General features: G+C 45.7%; 1 protein-coding gene across 1 annotated transcript; it reads right to left on the reverse strand.

Annotated features, from left to right (window-relative positions):
• Positions 1-662: 662 nt before the first annotated feature.
• Positions 663-23,133, reverse strand: LOC141162376 (uncharacterized). The gene is made up of 20 exons (XM_073648432.1): positions 23,018-23,133; positions 22,431-22,586; positions 21,306-21,432; positions 21,133-21,226; positions 17,697-17,847; positions 17,451-17,628; positions 16,301-16,426; positions 15,945-16,007; positions 15,444-15,566; positions 15,027-15,182; positions 8,378-8,431; positions 8,047-8,264; positions 7,839-7,915; positions 6,819-6,929; positions 6,619-6,699; positions 5,505-5,615; positions 4,114-4,235; positions 3,897-4,019; positions 3,503-3,545; positions 663-832 (listed from the first exon to the last, which is right to left on the reverse strand). Exons 1-20 carry the CDS (start codon positions 23,088-23,090, stop codon positions 743-745), a joined length of 2,277 nt encoding a protein of 758 aa, XP_073504533.1. The 5' UTR covers positions 23,091-23,133; the 3' UTR covers positions 663-742.
• Between the last annotated feature and the right edge of the window lie 298 nt (positions 23,134-23,431).

The raw sequence follows: 23,431 nt of genomic DNA on the forward strand, positions 1-23,431 counted from the left end.
CAATTGACCATGACAGCTGATTGGACAGACTGGTGGTACACGCCCTTTTGACAAGAAGAATGGTAACGCCCAGTTGTCAATGCAGTCATATCAGAGTTGAGCAAAAATGTTTCGCAAGTTGTCACTGATCCATGTCCGCATAACTGGAGCCGTGTAATCCTCCTCCTGCCAGAAGCGAAGCCGGCGAGTAGGTGGACCAGAATCCAACAAATCACTTCTACCTTTCCAGGAGGAGTTACAGAGTCTCCAGAATAGGAAGCAACGATTTACACAAGGGGCCAGGCGGATCCTCTTTACAAGGGGTCATTAAAGTTCATATGGGGCGGAGAAGCTTCTGACAGGAGGAGAGATCAGGTCATACAATATCTGACAGGATGGCGGTCATAAAAAATTATATAAAAAATAAAAATAATTGGCAATTGCTTAATGCTGACACCAGCTGCCGGCCGTGACTGAGCGCCAGCTCCTGCGCCTGAGCGCCAGCTCCTGCGCCTGAGCGCCAGCCAGAGACACACTCACATAAATGACCGTCCCCGAGACTTATGAGATCAGCCTCTGATTATGGATCGCACACATCCAGCCTCCATGATGAGCCTCCGTGTGAGCGATGGATGGCAGCGACTATGCGGAGAAGGAAAACAAAACCTCACCGACTGATAATGTGAGAACATCAGGAGACATTTTACTGCAGAGCTGCATACAAAGATCCTGCTCCATCCCCGCAGGGGGCGCTGGCGGGCTGTTAGAATCTGGTGATCAACCTTCCGATATTTGCAATCAGCATTTTGTGTTCTTCTGGGCTGATCCTAAAATTGTTTGTGAAGGGGAGAACCTGTGAGGAGAAGAGAGTCAGTGTAAAGCAGAGGGGAGAATACTGGATGAGGAGATATTCCACTATACGATGCGTTCAAGGGGATGTAAAACGTATCGCTACTAGGCTGCTACCCATATACAGGAAACACACGTAAAAAGCTAAAGTCATCCAGTATTAACCTCCAGAGCTGCACTCACTATTCTGCTGGTGCAGTCACTGTGTGCATATATTACATTACTGATCCTGTATTATACTCTAGAGCTGCACTCACTATTCTGCTGGTGGAGTCACTGTGTACATACATTACATTACTGATCCTGAGGTACATCCTGTATTATACTCCAGAGCTGCACTCACTATTCTGCTGGTGCAGTCACTGTGTACATACATTACATTACTGATCCTGTACTGATCCTGAGTTACATCCTGTATTATACTCCAGAGCTGCACTCACTATTCTGCTGGTGCAGTCACTGTGTACATACATTACATTACTGATCCTGAGGTACATCCTGTATTATACTCCAGAGCTGCACTCACTATTCTGCTGGTGCAGTCACTGTGTACATACATTACATTACTGATCCTGTACTGATACTGAGTTACATCCTGTATTATACTCCAGAGCTGTACTCACTATTCTGCTGGTGCAGTCACTGTGTACATACATTACATTACTGATCCTGAGGTACATCCTGTATTATACTCCAGAGCTGCACTCACTATTCTGCTGGTGCAGTCACTGTGTACATACATTACATTACTGATCCTGTACTGATCCTGAGTTACATCCTGTATTATACCCCAGAGCTGCACTCACTATTCTGCTGGTGCAGTCACTGTGTACATACATTACATTACTGATCCTGAGGTACATCCTGTATTATACCCCAGAGCTGCACTCACTATTCTGCTGGTGCAGTCACTGTGTACATACATTGCATTACTGATCCTGTACTGATCCTGTATTATACTCCAGAGCTGCACTCACTATTCTGCTGGTGCAGTCACTGTGTACATACATTACATTACTGATCCTGAGGTACATCCTGTATTATACTCCAGAGCTGCACTCACTATTCTGCTGGTGCAGTCACTGTGTACATACATTACATTACTGATCCTGTACTGATACTGAGTTACATCCTGTATTATACTCCAGAGCTGTACTCACTATTCTGCTGGTGCAGTCACTGTGTACATACATTACATTACTGATCCTGAGGTACATCCTGTATTATACTCCAGAGCTGCACTCACTATTCTGCTGGTGCAGTCACTGTGTACATACATTACATTACTGATCCTGTACTGATCCTGAGTTACATCCTGTATTATACCCCAGAGCTGCACTCACTATTCTGCTGGTGCAGTCACTGTGTACATACATTACATTACTGATCCTGAGGTACATCCTGTATTATACCCCAGAGCTGCACTCACTATTCTGCTGGTGCAGTCACTGTGTACATACATTGCATTACTGATCCTGTACTGATCCTGTATTATACTCCAGAGCTGCACTCACTATTCTGCTGGTGCAGTCACTGTGTACATACATTACATTACTGATCCTGAGTTACATCCTGTATTATTCTCCAGAGCTGCACTCACTATTCTGCTGGTGCAGTCACTGTGTACATACATTACATTACTGATCCTGAGGTACATCCTGTATTATACTCCAGAGCTGCACTCACTATTCTGCTGGTGCAGTCACTGTGTACATACATTACATTACTGATCCTGTACTGATCCTGAGTTACATCCTGTATTATACTCCAGAGCTGCACTCACTATTCTGCTGGTGCAGTCACTGTGTACATACATTACATTACTGATCCTGAGGTACATCCTGTATTATACTCCAGAGCTGCACTCAGTATTCTGCTGGTGCAGTCACTGTGTACATACATTACATTACTGATCCTGTACTGATCCTGAGTTACATCCTGTATTATACTCCAGAGCTGCACTCACTATTCTGCTGGTGCAGTCACTGTGTACATACATTACATTACTGATCCTGAGGTACATCCTGTATTATACTCCAGAGCTGCACTCACTATTCTGCTGGTGCAGTCACTGTGTACATACATTACATTACTGATCCTGTACTGATCCTGAGTTACATCCTGTATTATACTCCAGAGCTGCACTCACTATTCTGCTGGTGCAGTCACTGTGTACATACATTACATTACTGATCCTGTACTGATACTGAGTTACATCCTGTATTATACTCCAGAGCTGCACTCACTATTCTGCTGGTGCAGTCACTGTGTACATACATTACATTACTGATCCTGTACTGATACTGAGTTACATCCTGTATTATACTCCAGAGCTGTACTCACTATTCAGCTGGTGCAGTCACTGTGTGCATACATTACATTACTGATCCTGAGTTACATCCTGTATTATACTCCAGAGCTGCACTCACTATTCTGCTGGTGCAGTCACTGTGTACATACATTACATTACTGATCCTGAGGTACATCCTGTATTATACTCCAGAGCTGCACTCACTATTCTGCTGGTGCAGTCACTGTGTACATACATTACTGATCCTGTACTGATCCTGAGTTACAACCTGTATTATACTCCAGAGCTGCACTCACTGTCCCTATGACAGTCCTATCTAATAGATCAGCGCCCCCTGCTGGATCTGGGTGTTACTTTCCTCACCTTCATTTCCAGGCAGTTGCCGAGAGTTCCTGACCAAGGAATACTGAAATAATAAGAAATCTCCATTAGATTCGGTTGCTGCAGTTCTTGCGCTCAGTTCCCCGTTCTCATATAGTGTGAGCGCCCCCTACAGTCACCTCATGTTATCACAGCGTGCACTTACCAGGAGCTTAGAATAATACCCCCATGTCTAGCTCTTGGCCCCTTTCCTTTTACCTCCTTTAGATGGTCTCTGCTGTCGCCAATGAATGATCCGCTCCAATCTTAAGTTTCCTTACTAAGATGTGTGACGATCCGCCTTCCCTCCACTACACCGCCCCTTTAAGCCTGGCGATGGCGGCATTTAGCGGCTGCTCACCTTTATATTTCGCATAGAGATAAGTGGAGGACTTACTGCGCCATGTTCTTCAAGATGAAATCTATGAAACAAAAGCCGACCGATCGCACAACCTCGCTGGGATGTAGGAGAAACACGGGCACGAGGTGCGACACGTAATTAGGTCCCCGGTTTATAAGTCTGAGAGGAATGGAAGAGGAAGATGTTTAGAACATAATAAAAACGGAAAAAAACAAAACAAAAAATAAATATAAATAAATAATGGCGGACTTACAGCTCTAATATTCGCTGCTGCTCCTCGTGCAGCTCTCTGTTCACACAGGACACAAACTGATACAGCAGATCCGACATGGAGCTGATCCCCTCGATCAGGAGCGACAGCGCCCAGTGGTTCAGCTGTAGCCGCAAATAACAGAGAACCCCACGTTTAGCCATTTCGCTTTCCCTGTTCCACACAAGATAAAGCTGCTGCTGGTATCGCTCCGATACATCCATTTTTTAACCGTTTCCTGACCAGGCACATTTTCTTTTTCTTTTAAATTTAGTTTTTTGCGTATTTATTTTTCATTCATGTCACATCCTCCATCCCCCCTCATAAGGACTTTTGGGGACCATTTCGTCAATACTTTTTTTTTTTTTTTTTCTAATCTGATTCTCCCTGTAACTGAGGCAGGTTTATTAGCCCCAGTTACAGGGTAAATTCAGTCTTCTGACTGCTAAGCAGAGATGTCGGGGTCTTCTAGGACTCAGCACCTCTCGCTCTCTCCTTCCATTTAATCACTGAGGAGGAAGCGGCGTTAGCGTTTCCCATTCTGTATACACAGCGATTAGGAAGGCAGAGGCCATATTTAACTGTCTCTGCCTTCTCTATGTGGAGTCTGGCCGTGTCTGACGGTGGGCTTCCGGCTCCTGCAGATGAGATAATATACAGTGAAGCTAATTCATCAAATTTTTGTGTAATAAATAAATATATTTATTTTTTGGGGGGCAGGCAACTCTTCATTGACACCTAGTTTTGTGGGGGTGGGGATTTTCTTATCAGGTTTGCTAATAGTTTTTTCTCAATCATGATATGGGTGTTTTTGTAAATCATGTTTTAATATTCAATAAACCATGGTATAATTTTTTCTTGTGTTTGGTGAGAACACCATTTAGCTTTGGTTAATACCAATCTAATATGTTAACGGATGGTGTCAAATTATTATGCTCTGTAACATGTCAACCATTCGGCCAGCACTATAGGTACTGGAACTCCCTTTTCAGCATGAGAAAGCCATTTTACAATGGCTTCCCTATACTGAACAGAAAACCCACCTTCTCTCTTATGCCTGTATGAGTTTTGACTGAAATAGCACCCCTCTTCATGTAGAGAGAGAGAGCCCTATCCCCACTTACTGTAACGAGACAAAACCCCGCACCCACTTCCTGTACAGATCAAATTTGGAGTAGGATGCCCCCTTTTACGCCGCGCTGCAATATCCTGCTGTAGACATGCTCTGTCTCCCAGGTTTCCTTACTCATTGGAAGCCTCAGTCTCTGATTTGGGGGCTATGACTGTCAGAGATGTCCCCTGGAACTGGGCTGAGACGGCAGGTTACAGGGGACATGACACCTGTGTCTGATGGCGGCTTCTTGTCCTGCTTATTACACAGGTGTGATCCTTACCCCAAACGCTGCAATCAACTCCAGCATGCCTTTCAGAGGTGGCATGGTGGCCATCATGAAGCGGACGACTGCTTGAACGATGAGAATCAGCTCTGCCGTGTTGTGAAACGCCTGTAATGGGAGGGAGAAATAAAAGGAACTGCTACTAGAAGTGCTGAACAACACACCGGACATATAGTTTAGGAGTGTAGTAAACCTATGGGGAGGGCGCTTTAATCCCTCTGAGGGGGACATTGGACAGGTCACACACACAGCAGCCGGCAAAGAGACTAGATGTCTGCAGGCTCAAGTCCACTAAGGAGACTAAGTAATAAAAGGTTAAAAAAAAGAAATAAAACCACACAAAAAACATTATTTGGTATCACCGCAAAAAAAAAAAAATAAAAATCTATGCCACAATTGTGTTTTGCTTTGTTTTTTTCGCTCACCACACCTCCCTAAAAATAAAAAAATATTATAAAAATGTACATAACTTAAATTCGTGTCAATAAAACCACAGCTTACCACACAACGCCGTTACCAGAATAATAATAATAAAAATAAAAAAAAAATTGTACGGATCTCGGAAAAAAGGTGACACAAATCAATATATTGTAAAAAAAATAAAATAAAAAAATAAACTAAACTAAATACCGTATTTTTCGGACTATAAGACGCACTCCCCGCTTTCCTCCAAAATTGGGAGGAAAAAAAGTGCGTCTTATATTTTGAAAAATACGGTAATAATAAAAAATAAATATTATTCTAAATATATATAAAAACTTTACGGTGAAATTGAACTTTACAAAGATTTGGTTTTCTTATTCATTATAAAAAAACAAAATGAGATAGATAGATGGATAGATCCTACATTGCTCCTAAAATTCATGATAGATATATATGATATTTCTATCATGAATTTCAGGAGTGATGTCACCATCGGCTCTTTGCGAATCTCACGCTTGACGTTCTTCCTCTCTGGGAAAGCGCAGTGAGGTCAGGTTCACGTTCCTCGGTCTCAGTCACACTGTGCATGCGCAGTACAGACATGGTGGTATGATACGACAGCCGTCAGGATCCCTTTCAGTTGTTCCATATAAAAAAGAAAAATAAATAACAGACCCCGGGGACATACCTTGTGGAATGGCGCTGGGAGATATACGTTGGGCATCCTCTGTAGCTCGTCCAGGATGGTACACGACGAGGTCATCACAGTCTAGAGAAGAGCGATATCACTACTGACACTGCTGTTCCTACAGACAGACTGTGCTGGGAATGGCTCAGGTGGTACGTGCAGGGTGACCACCGGCGTACACACGTCTGGGGGGGTCTTACCTGCAGCAGAGTCTTGTCAGGCTCATACAGGCATAGAGGCATAAGTCTTCCTTCCTTCGAAAGCATTTCGCTGGTGCACCACATCCTGACCAGACTGCTCCAACACTTGGACTAAAACGAAAAGAAAATATAGAATTAACAGCAAAGCTTCGGCCACGGTCGTCCCCTTCATACTGCACAGACCACTTTATTTTCTACTGGTGAAAGGATAGCACTTTTTGGATGGGCCGTTGGGGGGTAATCAGGACGTGAACACAGACATGAAGCAGCTGGCAGGTCCCGCCAACATCAGTGGGTTGTGCCAACTTTTTTCCTTCATGCACAGGCGCCTTGTACTCCTCCTCTGCATGCAGCGCCGATATATCCCACTCTGTGCAATCACTAGATTGAGGTTCACATCTCCAGTACCCCCCCAAACCCCAGCTTCTTTTCAAAACCTCTTCTGCTATGTGCACACAGTTTTTTTTCAGAGCAGAAACTCCAAGGAGGAGATTCAAAGCTTTTTTTGCGAGATTCTGGCGAAGGAAAGCGTGGTAAAGTCACTTTTTTTTTTTTGCGCAATGTGAGATTAAGAAAACATTTTAAAAAAATGTTGTTACTTCTGGTGTTTTCACGCCATTCATGATGAGCGGCGGCGTTCACTACACAACAAATCTAACTCCAGTGGTGGTCTTTAAATAAATTAGGAGCATCTGTTCCAAAAGGCCCCTTCAAGGATCGCTGGTTTTGATGAAATGCCAACTAAGTTTGAGGAGTTTTGAGATTTGCAGGAAGATTTGGAGAGTTTCCTCTCAGTTTCAGCTCAAAAAGTAGTGTGCATATACTGCTAATAGGGGAAAAAAACTCACATGAACACAAAAGTGGATGTCCCATAGAAAAGTTTTCCAAGTAATTTCTAAGAGTTTTAAAGGAGGATTTTGCCCAAAAACCATGTGTGGGCACAGCCCCTTAGATCTTTGTACAGGTATCTTTGCACCAAAAATCGTTTCTATTCGCTGCTGGACGGGATCATACACTTACCTCGTGAAATAGGTTGTTATTACAGAAAAGTATATGGAGTGCCGTCCGGATCAAAAGCCCCCTCTTCAATGGTGAACCTGGCAAAATGCAAAAGGTCACAGAAATGTACAGAGCGCGGGCAACGGTGTAACCACAAGTAATCCTATATACACAAGGAGCGTCATTTATCCTGAAAGTCTAACCTGACCTATAATAAATAATCACTCACCGCTCTGAGGGGCCCAAACGTCCGTCCACTCAGCCTCGTTTCCTGGGGGGCAACTCCTTAACCGCAGCATGGCAAGGTGGAGTTCGAAGTGGGCAGGAGTAAAGAACTTACAGATGCTTCCCTGCATCCCCTTGGTCACGATCAGGGAATAGGCGGCCGTCGAGAAGTCTCCATATTTGCACATATAAAAACACAATTTCTTCTTCAGGGTGACGAGGCTGCAATATACAAGGGAAAAGTTTTATATATTAAAAAAAAAAAAAAAAAAAAAAAAAAAAAAAGAATACCAACAACGCCCCCCAAAAAAACTAGACGTGAGGGTGAGACTTACCCGGCCGACTCCGGGCATTGCACGGTGTTCAGGTAGCGCACCAGCTGTCGGTAACTAGAGGACAGAGACGGAGGACAATTATCAGGGACGTTGCAGTCTGTGCACACTGTGATTTATGGAGCTTCGTTGCTGCTGGGAGGGAGATCTGATCTTATATTGTAGGGGAGTTGTTCGACATAAGGGGGAAAAAAAAAAAAAAAAAAAAAAACTGAAAAATAAAGCAGAGGCATCTTCACCAGAACTCATCTTCTGAGCTCCACAAGAGGATTGTAACATCCCTGGCGGTGTGCTTGCATAGTGCACCACCTCCCACTATGCAAGACCGCAATCTTACCTGTCAGTCCAGCCTGCTAAGCTTGCTCCAGTTCATGTTGTGTGCATGTCTCTTGTCTGATTGCTTAGGGTGGCGGCTCGGTTACTTCCTGATTCTTATAGCTGCTGTGGGCGCACTCCTAATGCGTCCACAGCCTATTGCTGTGAGTCACTGGATATTTAAACCCCCTCCACCCAGAAGGAGGTGCCTGAGCAACACCTTCACTCAGTTAGTCTTTTCTACTGAATTGCCAGGTCCTGTCCTGTATCTTGTCTGTTTCTGCCACCCTGGGGGCTGCATACCCAGTCCTGTTATCTCTAACTTCTAGTCTGTTTCTGCCACTCTGGGAGCTGTATATCCAGGCTCGTTCTTGTATCTCATTGCAGTAGCAGTTCCTGTCTGAACTGTATCCTAGCCTGTTACCTGTTTGTCTCTATGTCCATACCTTCCCTTTTCTTGCAGTGTCTGAACCTGCACCTAACTCCAACTCGTTGTCTCTGTACTTCTGTTTGTGAGTTTTGTGTCCACTCGCTACTTCATAGTAAGTACCTTGTGTGTATCTGGTTGTGGTGGCCCTTTTCCCTTCCTCTGTATCTACCTCCTGTGTTCTAGCCATCTTCCTGCATTTTCCAGTCTGTTCCATGTGAACAGAGTCCTGTCCTCTCTGCCTGCACCTTCAGCCCTGTTTGGCTCTGCTTGTCCACAGCTCCGGCGGCTCCTCTCTGCTCTGCCTTGACCACCGCTCCGGCGGCTCCTCTCTGCTCTGCCTTGACCACCGCTCCGGCGGCTCCTCTCTGCTCTGCCTTGACCACCGCTCCGGCGGCTCCTCTCTGCTCTGCCTTGACCACCGCTCCGGCGGCTCCTCTCTGCTCTGCCTTGACCACCGCTCCGGCGACTCCTCTCTGCTCTGCCTTGACCACCGCTCCGGCGGCTCCTCTCTGCTTTGCCTTGACCACCGCTCCGGCGGCTCCTCTCTGCTCTGCTTGACCACCGCTCCGGCGGTTCCTCTCTGCTCTGCCTTGACCACCGCTCCGGCGGTACCCGCTCTGCTCAGCCTTGACCACCGCTCCGGTGGTACCCGCTCTGCTCTGCCTTGCCAACCGCACCTGCGGTTTTCACTCCGTTCTGCTTGCTCACCGCACCAGCGGTTCCTCTCTGCTCTGCCTTGTCCTCCGCTCCGGCGGTTTCGCTTTAATCTGCTTGTCTACCGCATCTGTGGCTCTGTTCCTGTCTCCCAGTCTGTACTGGACCCTATCCAGCCTCCGCTCCAACCTGCTAGTACCTCCCTGTCTGCACTCCAGCCGTGCTTGCCAGTATCTCCCTGTCTGCACTCCAGCCGTGCTTGCCAGTGCCCACCTGTCTGCATACCAGCCGTGCTTGCCAGTGCCCACCTGTCTGCATACCAGTCGTGCCTGCCAGTGCCCACCTGTCTGCATACCAGTCGTGCCTGCCAATACCCACCTGCTTGTATGCCAGTCTAACCTGCCTGTTCCGGCATTCCCCGGTGTGGGTCAACAACTGTGACCGGGGTCTGACCTGGAGTAGCACCTGGTCCCTCTGCTCGGTTCCTCCTTGGTTCACGGAGTCGACTGAGCCGCCGTGCAACCTTGGTCGGATCGGGTTGATACTTAGTTACGCCCCTCCAGGCACTCCTCGGTTCATGGTACAGTGGGATCACTAATCACACTCACGAAAGTCAGTCCGGGAGTAACAAGGATTTTCTTAACCATTCTTCTCGGTTGCTACAATACTCAAATTTATTTTTTTTTGAGAGGCTTCCCTTCTGTCGACACAACCTGCGGCCTCAATCAGTCACTGTTCTCGAGAAGGTGACAAGGGGTCCTCCCAATCCAGGGAGCCCTCGTTTAAGCGTGACCCTTCCCAAGGCGGCACCAACCTCCAGTGCCAGGACTGCATGAAGGTCCACTCGAATCACTTTTCTTCAGGGAGAGCTGGACAACGCATGGGGTCTGGTGGTGGCATTTCTAAGATAAAAGAGCGAATTTGTCGGCCCCCAAAACTGGTTTCTTTTTTCATCTTCTCCAAAAGGCTCAACCTTGCGTGTTCCCCTTCTTCAGGACCATCAGCTACAAGGGGTCATTGTTTTTGTCCCAACCTGTTCAGATCCATCGTGGACTTGACAGATCGGGAGGTTCTGCACTCGATTCCTGTGGTCAGTGGTCGCATCAATGGAGCAAGAGTTCCTCTCTGCTGAAGACGCTCACGATCACACACCATCTTCTGAAGTTTACATTGTCTTGACTTTTTCCATTCTGTGGTTTGCTGGACAGTGGTGGGATGGAGGAAACCAAAACACCCTGGGCAGTATGGAGGACGAACAAAGCACAGTGGAGTGAACCAGAGTGGCGGGAGAAGGTGGCACAGTGAGACTGAAGGCCAAGCGTTACCAGGCAAAGCATAGCATGGAGGAACAAGGCAGCAAAGATGCTGTATCCAAGATGAACCGCGAGAGCGAGACCTTAAGGTACCCCTGGCAGACATGGAGGGTATAGTGTGGTGGTACGATGGATAATCTCCATTGGCTAAGGGACACAAACATTGACAACTGCCTTCGGAGCACTACACCCTACTCTGCCACTGCTACTTATAAGCCCCTCACAGTCATTGCCATCTCGGGGAACGCACCCTGGTCTGTCCCAGTTAATGTTACCCACAGCCTTCTACAGATACACATCTGAGGCAATTATTGCCATCTATGATAGGACACTATATGCAACTACTGCATAGCACCTGTGGACACAAATGTAATATCGCTACTGTCACCTACGGTTCTACAACACATGCGGTTACTACCATACTGGATAAGGGTACAGCCATCTGTGTCCTGTGGTGAACAACATATAGGGTCAATTATGGACAGGCTTGGAGGAACGGATGTGGAAGATGATTTTTTGGATGTCCCAAAGACTGTTATTAAATGTATTGTGTATTCAAGGAGTCGACTTCCGGAGCTGCGCAGGCTAAGGTGTTCTTCTGCAGTGGGTAGACCATATGTTCCCTGTGAAGCGCGGAGACCTTTCAGAGGCTGCAGAGCGGGCAAAGAAAAAGGCCAGAAGAAGACGGTTTAAACCTGCGGTCCCGTCCATTATCATGGGGAATGTACACTCACTTAGAGATAAGTTGGATGAACTGCTGGCACTGATTCGGACCCAGAGGAAATACCATGAATGCAGTCTAATGTGTTTTACCGAAACTTGGTTACATGAGGAGGTCCCTGATTCACGTGTCTCGGTACCAGGGTTTCACATGGTTCCGGCGGATTGAGACATGATGAGGAGCGGCAAGAAGAAGGGTGGTGGGGTGATCAGGGGCATGTGACTGTAAAGGAGCGTCATTGCTGCCCAAATACTGAGCTGCTAGCTGTTGGCCTCAGGCTTTACTATCTACCTACAGAATTCTCTCTTGTAATTGCAATAGTAATGTACAATGGGGAAAATAAGTATTTGATACACTGCTGGTTTTGCAAGTTTTCCCACCTACAAAGAATAGAGAGATCTGTATTTTTTATCGTAGGTACACTTCACCTCAGAGACAGAATCTAAAAATAAAAACCATAAAATCACATTGTATGATTTTTACATTAATTAAATTGCATTTTATTGTTTGAAATAAGTATTTGTCACCTACCAACCAGCAAGAATTCTGTCTCTCACAGACCTGTTTGTTGTTTTTTTATGAAGCCCTCATACCCTGCACTCATTACCTGTATTAATTGCACCTGTTTGAACTTGTTACCTGTATAAAAGACACCTGTCCACACAATCAATCACACTCCAACCTCTCCACCATGGCCAAGATCAAAGAGCTGTGTAGGGACACCAGGGACAAAATTGTAGACCTGCACAAGGCTGGGATGGGCTACAGGAGAATAGGCAAGCAGCTTGGTGAGAAGGCAAGAACTGTTGGCGTAATTATTAGAAAATGGAAGAAACACAAGATGACTGTCAATCTTCCTCGGTCTGGGGCTCCATGCAGGATCGCGCCTCGTGGGGTAAAGATGATTGTGAGAAAGGTCAGGAATCAGCGCAGAACTACCCAGGAGGACCTGGTCAATGACCTGAAGTGAGCTGGGACCACAGTCTCAAACCTTAGTGTTAGTAACACACTACGCCGTCATGGATTAAAATCCTGCAGGGCACGCAAGGTCCCCCTGCTCACACCAGTACATGTCCAGGCCCGTCTGACGTTCGCCAATGACCATCTGGATCATCCAGTGGAAGCATGGGAGATGGTCATGTGGTCAGATGAGGCCAAAATAGAACTTTTTGGTATCAGCTGCACTCGGCGTGTTTGGAGGAAGAAGAAGGATGAGTACAACCCCAAGAACACCATCCCAACCGTGAAGCATGGTGGGGAAACATCATACTTTGGGGGTGCTTTTCTGCAAAGGGAACAGAACAACTGTACTGTAGGGGGGGGGGGTGGATGGAGTCATGCATCCTGAGATTTTGGCCAACAACCTCCTTTCCCCAGTAAGAGCATTGAAGATGGGTCATGGATGGGTCTTCCAGCATGACGATTACCCGAAACACACAGCCAGGGCAACTAAGGAGTGACTCCGTAAAAAGCATTTCAAGGTCCTGTAGTGGCCTAGCCAGTCTCCAGACCTGAACCTAATAGAAAATCTTTGGATGGAGCTGAAACTCAATGTTGCCCAACGAGAGCCCCTGAAAGATCTGGAGAAGATCTGTATGGAGGAGGGGGCCAAAATCCCTGCTGCAGTGTGTGCAAACCTGGTCAAGAACTACAGGAAACGTCTGACCTCTAATTGCAAACAAAGGTTTCTGGACCAAATATTAAGTTCTGTTTTTGTCTTGTATCAAAATACTTCTTTCATGTAATAAAATGCAAATTAATTATGTAGAAATCATACAATGTGATACAGTGTGAGATTCTGTCTCTCACAGGTGAAGTGAAAAATTACAGACCTCTCCATTCTTTGTAGGTGGGAAAACTTGCAAAATCGTCAGTGTATCAAATACTTATTTTCCCCACTGTATGTACTGCCATCAGTGAACCATAAGGCAGCTGGGGAAGTGCTGTCAGGGGTTATGGCTCGGCTCCAGATGAAACACCTCAAGGGTAACTTCTGGAGATTTTAATGGAGCGATCATCTCTACCGCTTTACCTAAGTTCTATCAATAAGTCAGATGTTGTACACGGGACAACAGGATACTGGATCTCCTCTATGCCAATGTTAAGAATGCTTATTCATCGTCTGCAGTGCTCTCCTTGAGGAAATCCGAGCACAATTTTATACGATTGTCACCAGGTTATCAACCAGTTGTTAGTTAACCTGTGTCCGGACGCAGAGGAAGTTACAAGAATGTTTGATCTTACAGACGGGGACTTGCTGTGTTGAACTGGGGGAGAGGAGGTTAATGAGGCTGCTGTACATGAGGTGGGCAAAGCAGCAGGGCCAGGTGGTCTCAGTCCACATGTCCTTAAAAGTGTGTGCAAACCAGCTGTGTTCTGCCTTTCAGTACCTGCCTAACTGGAGCCTACAATCACAGAAGGTACCGGTGTTATGGAAGACGTCCTGCCTGGTTCTGGTTCCCAAGACTACTTTCCCAGCATCCCTAAAAGACTATCGCCCTGTAGTCTTAACATAGCATGCAATGAGGTCCTTAGAAAGATTGGTGCTTGCTTACTTAAGTCCGAGGGCTTTTGCTCACCCCTACAGGTTGCTTATCAGCATAGATTGGGGTGGACGATGCTGTTATGTGTTACATACAGTACATTAATTTTTGGACAATGATGTACACTGTACGCGCAATGTTCTTTGACTTCTCCAGTGCATACAATACCTTACAGCCACTCTTACTATGCAAAAAGATGACATATGAAATGGGGCAGATATCACTACCTGAGGCGGCACAGAACTCTGGAGAGGTCTGCGCTAGAGCCATGAGCCATCCAAAAAAAAACACAACATGTGTTGGACGAGCCCGTAATGTTATCATCTGGCCCATTTATGAAGCGAGGCCACCTCGGTTCACTGGGTGCGCACTGGACGGGCTTATGACGACGTAGCCAACAAGCACTGGATACAAGGGTTAGTGGATGTTTCAGGGGTCAAATTCCTGACAGCAAGCTCCCTTTCTATAAATTATATTGCCTATGAGTTGATGGAGATTCCCACTGGTAACTGCAGCAAATTAAGCATTACATAGACCGATCGTACCTAATGGACCATTTGTGTAAAGTGTTCACCAGTCGAGCCTTTTTTGGGATGACTCTTACATCAATATGTTTTACCGTGTTTGTATAACCAAAAAGAAAAAGAAACAAACCTTTGGCGTCTTTAGCACAAACCTTTTGTCGTTCTCCAGCCTCTTCACCCTGGACTGGACCACAGTCAGCGCTTCCCACAGACACTCCTTCTTGCCTTTGTTTGTACGGACCCCGGTCAGGTTCTGTCCGGCCATCACGGAGGTCAGTAAGCAGTTGTCCCATCTCATGACATTCAAGCTGGTGGAGAAGACACAAAGCCATAATCCCATACATGAGGATGAATTGCTCTACATACAACACTAGCCAAGCCGGGCCAGACGAAATCACAGACAGACACACACTAGCCGGGCCAGATGACATCACACACAAAATTAGCCTAGTTGGGCCAGAAAAAAAAAAAAAAAAAACCAACATGTAATTTTACTACTATTGGACCAGAAACATACAGGTGAGGGCTAAGCAAACAGTGTCTGGGGGCGCGCACAAGCAAGGTCTCACCTGGATGTGAAGGAGTAGAAGTGCGGAGGAAGTCTTAAAAGCTGAAAGAAGCTGACAAATTTTTCATAAATAGTCTTCGGATATTCCTTCAGGACCAGCAGCCTCTGTAGAGTGGACATTATTCTGAAAGAGAAGGATGCAGCTTCCGTTCAGACCATTAGAGGACGTATCAATATCATTATACGTCTGTAGGAGCTGCAGTGTCTGGGCGAAAAGATAAAGGGGGTTACTCCCATCTTCATAAGTGGATATTGTCAGACAGTTCTTGTACATATCCATCTATGAAGATGGGAACAATCCTTTAAATTCCAGGAAGGAAACCAACCCACCAAACACAGATGGCCTCTCCTTTGTCGTATACATAACTTAAAGGGGTGGTCCATGCTAATAATATTGATGACCTAGCCCGCGGATAGGTCATCAGCATTAGATCGGTGGTGGTCTGACGGCTGGCACCACCACTGGTGGCGTTCGGACCCGTCACGCTCTCATACTTCTTACCTTGTCATAAGGTTGATAGACGACTCTTTAATATTTGCAAATGGATCTTTCAAGGTAAATGGGCTAAAAACCAGGAAGAAAAACATCCCGTTAATTGTCAGTAGGACGCACTGACAGCAAAACACAAAGGGACGTGTTAGTCTGATATAACGGACTTAAATTGGAGGTTTTGCTTCATCCTCTAATCCCTTTAAACAGACACCACAGATTACATGGAAGCAGCTTTGTCCCACAGTGATATATGGGGGTATTCACACGGATCTGTGCAACTAAATATCAGTTCTGTTCTTCTGAACGGGGGACGTTTATGCAGGTCGCACATTTTTCTGCAAGTCCCATTCACATGAAGCACTTACTTAGGTACCACCCTGTGAATGACCAGCTCTTTCACCGTGCCAAGCAACATGACCGCCGCAGCCTTGGGACAGTCCTCGTCTATTTGGTTTAAAAAATCCGTCACCGTCTTATGGACTTGGGTGTAACTGCGAAGAAAGCAAGAGACAGACAGATAGAGGAGTCAGCGGGGACCTCAACAACATAAAACCGCCATGTATGGAACTACAGATCGTATGGTTTTGCTGCAAAAAACAAGGTACCGGGCATTTTCATTTTTTTACACCCCGATCCTCCTCTCTCCCGACATCTGTCTATAAGAGTCAGGAGACTCCTGTATACAGTATACGGATGACCGGTATTGACTTGGATGTATTAGAAAACCTCAAAGTCAGAACAGATGAAGAGGTGATAGGCTTTATTTTGTTTTTTTTGCAGGACTTTCCTAAATTCATGTGAAAGTAAATATATCAGCGAGCTCCACCCTACGGCTCTAGGGGATAAAGCATTACAAGAAGCGAGGGGTGGGCTGGTTACCCCTGATCCAATAGGATTATACATTACTTCTCCCTCTTGGGTCATCCCCGTCCTGGATCAGCCCGATTATATGAGTCATTTGGGCGGCAGCTCTCTCCTGACTCCTCCATACACAGAACGCTCGCCCCGCACTCCTGTATTCTCTATGAAAGAGAGCGTTGCGGACTCCTCAGGCGCCAGAAAATCTCACCCGAAAATTAAGGATAGTCCGAAATAGGTCAATTCTGGATCTTTATCTCCCCCACATCATCTGTCGAAAGGAGAGGTAGCGGGAGGCAGGAGACCCCAGACACAGACTGCTGGCCGAGCCTGTGGGTTCAGCAGCCAACAGTCTAATGTGTATGGGGGGCCTTAAAGGGGATGTCTGGTCAAAACCGATAAGTCGGCAGTCACTCTGTGTGACTGCAGACTTATGAATACCCCCAGCGCAGGCACTGGGCGTTGCGAGGATTTGCTGATTTCAGACCCGGGACCAGAGGGTATGTATGGGTTATACCGAACGCCTTGATCTGCGGCTGATTTACCCAGTAAGTGACCCAGACCGTATTTTATCATTCCCTCAGATTCTGGCAACAGATCCCCCTCCAACTCACTAATGTTGTACGTCACAACAGACGAAAGTGGAGCAGTAATTACTTGAAGAACTTGACCGGCGTGTGATTCAGGGAGCAGATGTTACAATTTGGGTTCACAACCTTCTGCTTATGGCAGGAGCAGAGGCATCGCTCCACCGTGGCACGCTTTAGGAACGTGCCCTTTAAGTAATCTTGGTACACCGGCAGTAAGTCCTGCAAGAAGAGACGCAGCTTGTTTCCTAGGAGAAATGGAAAACTGAGTAACTGCCACAAACCGTGATGGACGAGACGTGGGACGTTCACTCACCGCCCTCCTTAAGCTCCGCGTCGATCTCCGTGAGGTCCAGGTTGAACATGGTCAACACCCCGACCAGGGCAGTGTCTCGATACTGCTTCCAGTACCTGCTCTTGTTATGGGCATTGCAGTGGCAATAATCTGGAGATGTCCAGTTTATACACTAAAAAAGGGTTAACAAAAAGTAAGAGAGAACAGATCACAAGAGGTTTCAGGACACACACACACATATACAGGTGCTTCTCACAAAATTAGAATATCAAAAAGTTAATTTATTTCAGTTCTTCAATTCAAAAAGTGAATCTCATTATATAGAGTCATTACACACAGAGGGATCTATGTCACGTGTTTATTTCTGTTAATGTTGATGATTATGGCTTACAGCCAATGAAAACACAAAAGTCATTATCTCTCTAAATGAGAATTAACAAAAAACACCTGCAAAGGCTTCCTAAGCGTTTAAAAAGGTCCCTTAGTCAGTTTCAGTAGGCTCCACAATCATGGGCAAGACTGCTGACTTGACAGATGTCCAGAAGGCAGTCATTGACACACTCCACGAGGAGGGTAAGCTACAAAAGATCATTGCTAAAGAAGCTGGCTGTTCACAGAGTGCTGTATCCAAGCATATTAATGGAAAGTTGAATGGAAGGAAAAAGTGTGGTAGAAAAAGGTGCACAAGCAACCGGGATAACCGCAGCCTTGAAAGGATTGTTAAGAAAAGGCCATTCAAAAACTTGGGTGAGATTCACTAGGAGTGGACTGCTGCTGGAGTCATTGCTTCAAGAGCCACCATACACAGACGTATCCAGGACATGGGCTACAAGTGTCACATTCCTTGTGTCAGGCCCCTCATGACCAATAGACAACGCCAGAAGCGTCTTACCTGGACCAAGGAGAAAAGACCTGGACTGTTTGTTCTCAGGGGTCCAAGGTGTTGTTTTCAGATGAAAGTAAATTTTGCATTTCATTTGATAATCAAGGTCCCAGAGTCTGGAGGAAGAGTGAAGAGGCCACAATCCAAGCTGCTGGAGGTCTAGTGTGAAGTCTCCACAATCAGTGATGGTTTGGGGAGCCATGTCATCTGCTGGTGGAGGTACACTGTGTTTTATCAAGACCAAAGTCAGCGCAGCCATCTACCAGGACATTTTCCAGCACTTCATGCTTCCCTCTGCCGACAAGCTTTATGGAGATGGAAATGTCATTCTCCAGCAGGACTTGGCCCCTGTCCACACGGCCAAAAGTACCAATACCTGGTTTACACACAACAGTATCACTGTGCTTGATTGGCAGCAAACTCGCCTGACCTTAACCCCATAGAGAATCTATTATAGAGAATCTATGGGGTATTGTCAAGAGGAAGATGAGACCCCAGACCCAACAATGCAGACGAGCTGAAGGCTGCTATCAAAGCCACCTGGGCTTCCATAACACCTCAGCAGCGCCACAGGCTGATCCCTCCATGCCACATTGCCGCATTGATGCAGTAATTGATGCAAAAGGAGCCGACCAAGTATTGAGGGCATTTACTGAACAGACATTTCAGTGGGACATTTCAGATTTTAAAATCATTTTTCAAGCTGTTGTTATAAAGTATTCTAATTTACTGAGATAATGACTTCTGTGTTTTCATTGGCTGTAAACCATAATCATCAACATTAACAGAAATAAACACCTGAAATAGATCACTCTGTAATGACTCTATATAATATATGAGTTTCACTTTTTGTATTGAAGAACTGAAATAAATTAACTTTTTGATGATATTCTAATTTTGTGAGAAGCACTTGTACATATATACACAGTACAGACCAAAAGTTTGGACACACCTTCTCATTTAAAGATTTTTCCGTATTTTCATGACTATGAAAATTGTACATTCACACTGAAGGCATCAAAACTATGAATTAACACATGTGGAATTATATACTTAACAAAAAAGTGTGAAACAACTGAAAATATGTCTTATATTCTAGGTTCTTCAAAGTAGCCACCTTTTGCTTTGATGACTGCTTTGCACACTCTGTGCATTCTCTTGATGAGCTTCAAGAGGTAGTCACCGGAAATGGTCTTCCAACAATCTTGAAGGAGTTCCCAGAGATGCTTAGCACTTGTTGGCCCTTTTGCCTTCACTCTGCGGTCCAGCTCACCCCAAACCATCTCGATTGGGTTCAGGTCTGGTGACTGTGGAGGCCAGGTCATCTGGCGTAGCACCCTATCACTCTCCTTCTTGGTCAAATAGCCCTTACACAGCCTGGAGGTGAGTTTGGGGTCATTGTACTGTTGAAAAATAAATGATGGTCCAACTAAACGCAAACCGGATGGAATAGCATGCCGCTGCAAGATGCTGTGGTAGCCATGCTGGTTCAGTATGCCTTCAATTTTGAATAAATCCCCAACAGTGTCACCAGCAAGGCCCCCCCACACCATCACACCTCCTCCTCCATGCTTCACGGTGGGAACCAGGCACGTAGAGTCCATCCGTTCACCTTTTCTGCGTCGCACAAAGACACGGTGGTTGGAACCAAAGATCTCAAATTTGGACTCATCAGACCAAAGCACAGATTTCCACTGGTCTAATGTCCATTCCTTGTGTTCTTTAGCCCAAACAAGTCTCTTCTGCTTGTTGTCTGTCCTTAGCAGTGGTTTCCTAGCAGCTATTTTACCATGAAGGCCTGCTGCACAAAGTCTCCTCTTAACAGTTGTTGTAGAGATGTGTCTGCTGCTAGAACTCTGTGTGGCATTGACCTGGTCTCTAATCTGAGCTGCTGTTAACCTGCGATTTCTGAGGCTGATGACTCGGATAAACATCCTCAGAAGCAGAGGCGACTCTTGGTCTTCCTTTCCTGGGGCGGTCCTCATATGAGACAGTTTCTTTGTAGCGCTTGATGGTTTTTGCAACTGCACTTGGGGACACTTTCAAAGTTTTCCCAATTTTTCAGACTGACTGACCTTCATTTCTTAAAGTAATGATGGCCATTCGTTTTTCTTTACTTAGCTGCTTTTTTCTTGCCATAATACAAATTCTAACAGTCTATTCAGTAGGACTATCAGCTGTGTATCCACCTGACTTCTGCAAAACACAACTAATGGTCCCAACTCCATTTATAAGGCAAGAAATCCCAGTTATTAAACCTGACAGGGCCCACCTGTGAAGTGAAAACCATTTCCGGTGACTACCTCTTGAAGCTCATCAAGATAATGCCAAGAGTGTGCAAAGCAGTCATCAAAGCAAAAGGTGGCTACTTTGAAGAACCTAGAATATAAGACATATTTTCAGTTGTTTCACACTTTTTTGTTTTATATATATATATATATATATATACACATACATACATATATACACACACACACACACACATGTATATGAAGAAGACATTGCTTAATCAGGGCTGCACCCGATCTCAGCATCGCAAAGTGATGGCATAGCTCTCTGACATTCTCTACTTGCCTCGGAGGCAGGCTTGTCGCACAGGTAGCAGTAGCACTCGGCGCAGAAGCTGGCGTTCTTCTCTACGGGGATCTGAGTCTCTTCCTCCAAACGGCTGAAAGGGACAGAAACTGGTTATAGATGGCAGCGAATGGATCACACTGAGCTCAGGCCAGCGAGCGTCTCCTCCTTACGTAAAAGGATGCGTTGAGCAGTCATATCTGGCGTGGGGCATCACATGCGCCTTCCTGCTGAATGTTATGGCCAGTTCTTCATCCAACACCTCCAACGTTTTCTTCTCTTCTTGTAAAATTGAATCTTCTATGAGCAAAAGGAGAAAAAACAAACAAACTGTGAATGCAGACTTGTGTATCCTCACATCGCGCTACCTGCGAGGATTCTCCGATGCTGCAAGTATGCGATCACATGCAGACTAGACGTGCACTGTCTCTCTCTGTCAGATTTAGATAGTTGGGGGGGAAGGGGGTTAAAAAAAAAAAAAAAAAAAGATTATCACGTCTTTTTTATTTTTTTTTATTTGTGCTTTTAAATCTATTTTATGTGTTCACCACTTTATTTCCTTTTCACAATTTTTGTGTTTTTGTTTTCCAGATGTTTTCGGCCGATCAATTGGAGTGATTTATGTATTTTGTGTTCATCTGGAATATTTGCATAAGTTCTTCATTTACGTAGAGCATCTTGCAACTTTTTTTCCTCTAAAAAAAGGCGCAAAAAACAAACAAACTGCAATATATGATAAAACTGAGCTGACAATATGATTCCCCAGATCATTACGAGTTCGCAGATAGATACAGTTTATGTGATTAAAAAAAAAATTCAGAAATTTATCTGAATTTTTTTTTTTTTTGCCATTTTCCGAGACTTGTAGCGTCTTCATTGTTTCGGGCTCTAGGGCCGGGTGACGGCTTATTTATTTATTTTTTTTCTCCCTGAGCTGATGTTTCTATTGATACCATTCTGGGGTAGATCAGATTAATTATTTTTATATCTTGATAGATCGGGACGATTCTGAACGCAACAAAACCAAATAGGTTTATTTTGTTTTATTTTTAATGGGGAAAAAAGGGAAGATTTGAACTTTTGTGGGGGTTTTTTTCAATTCTTTAATTTACTTTTTACCGTATTTAATCGTCCCCTTAGGAGAGTTGAAGCCGCGATCGTCCGATCGCCTTTGCTGTACGTAGCCTGGGACACGGCCGATGACGTAAATATACGTCGTCGGTCGTGAATGGGTTATAAACGGCTACGGCCCCCATTTACCCCTCCCCCGAGGAGCGAGACGACCCCGCAGCGCTCACCGCCGGCATCTTCTATCAGCAGCACAGAGTTCCCCAGCCCCAGGGACACTTCTCCCTCGTCGTCGCTGATCACGATGACGCTCTCCTCCGGGACGGCCGCCTCCAGCGACGTGGTCTCATCACAGCGGCCCTCCCCTCCGGATCTCATGGCGACGGCTGCAAAAAAAAAGACCCACAGAAACCATACAGGACGTCTTATATGAACCGAGGGCCGGCGCACTACAACTCCCAGCATGCCCATCCTGCTCTAAGCCAGAAAAACTGGGCCGGCTACTCATCATGATGGTGATTCCAACCCCCAGGGCATGCAGGTACTTGTAGTACTCCAGCGATAAACCAATGGGGCAACGTAAAACCACCCTAGACTAGAAAGTCAGGCCTCCGACACAATAAAGTGACAGTTACTGACATGTGATGATGGCCTACACCCAGAAGGACACCTGAGAAGAACTACAACCCCCAGCAGGCTGTTCGCTGTGATCTATAGTGTTTCACTAGCAGGTGTAATAATACCGGTCCGGTGCCCGAAGCTCACCTCCCGGGGTCCCCGGAACTCCCTGACCCGCTCACATCACTTTCCCTCTCACCTTCCAGCTGAAATTTCGCGGCCCGTCGGTCTTCCGGTTCCGGGCTGTGACGCACTTCCGGCTGCAGCGCCATGGAAACGGATGCCCGAGCAGCAGGGAAAGAAGATGCTGAGCGGAGCGAGCGCCCTCTGGTGTGTGCTGAGTGCAATGACACGCAGTGGTGACTGCAGCTGTAACTCCCAGCATTGTGTCAGGATATGGTCTGTAGGGGGTTATTAAGCAACTAGTGCCTGCCTTATTGTTAACCCCTTACCGCTTCCTCCAATTTTGCGCTTTTTTTTTTCTCCCCTTCGTCCAAAAGCCGGAACTTTTTATTGTATTTTTTATTTCTCCATCTTTATACGAAGGGCTCATTGATTGTGGGACGAGTTGTAATTTTGAACGACTGTATTAATTTTAACATAAAACGTAAAA

This window comes from Phyllobates terribilis, unplaced genomic scaffold (assembly GCF_046119375.1).
Source record: "Phyllobates terribilis strain yellow unplaced genomic scaffold, ASM4611937v1 Scaffold_9__5_contigs__length_417890890, whole genome shotgun sequence".
NCBI lineage: Eukaryota > Metazoa > Chordata > Amphibia > Anura > Dendrobatidae > Phyllobates > Phyllobates terribilis.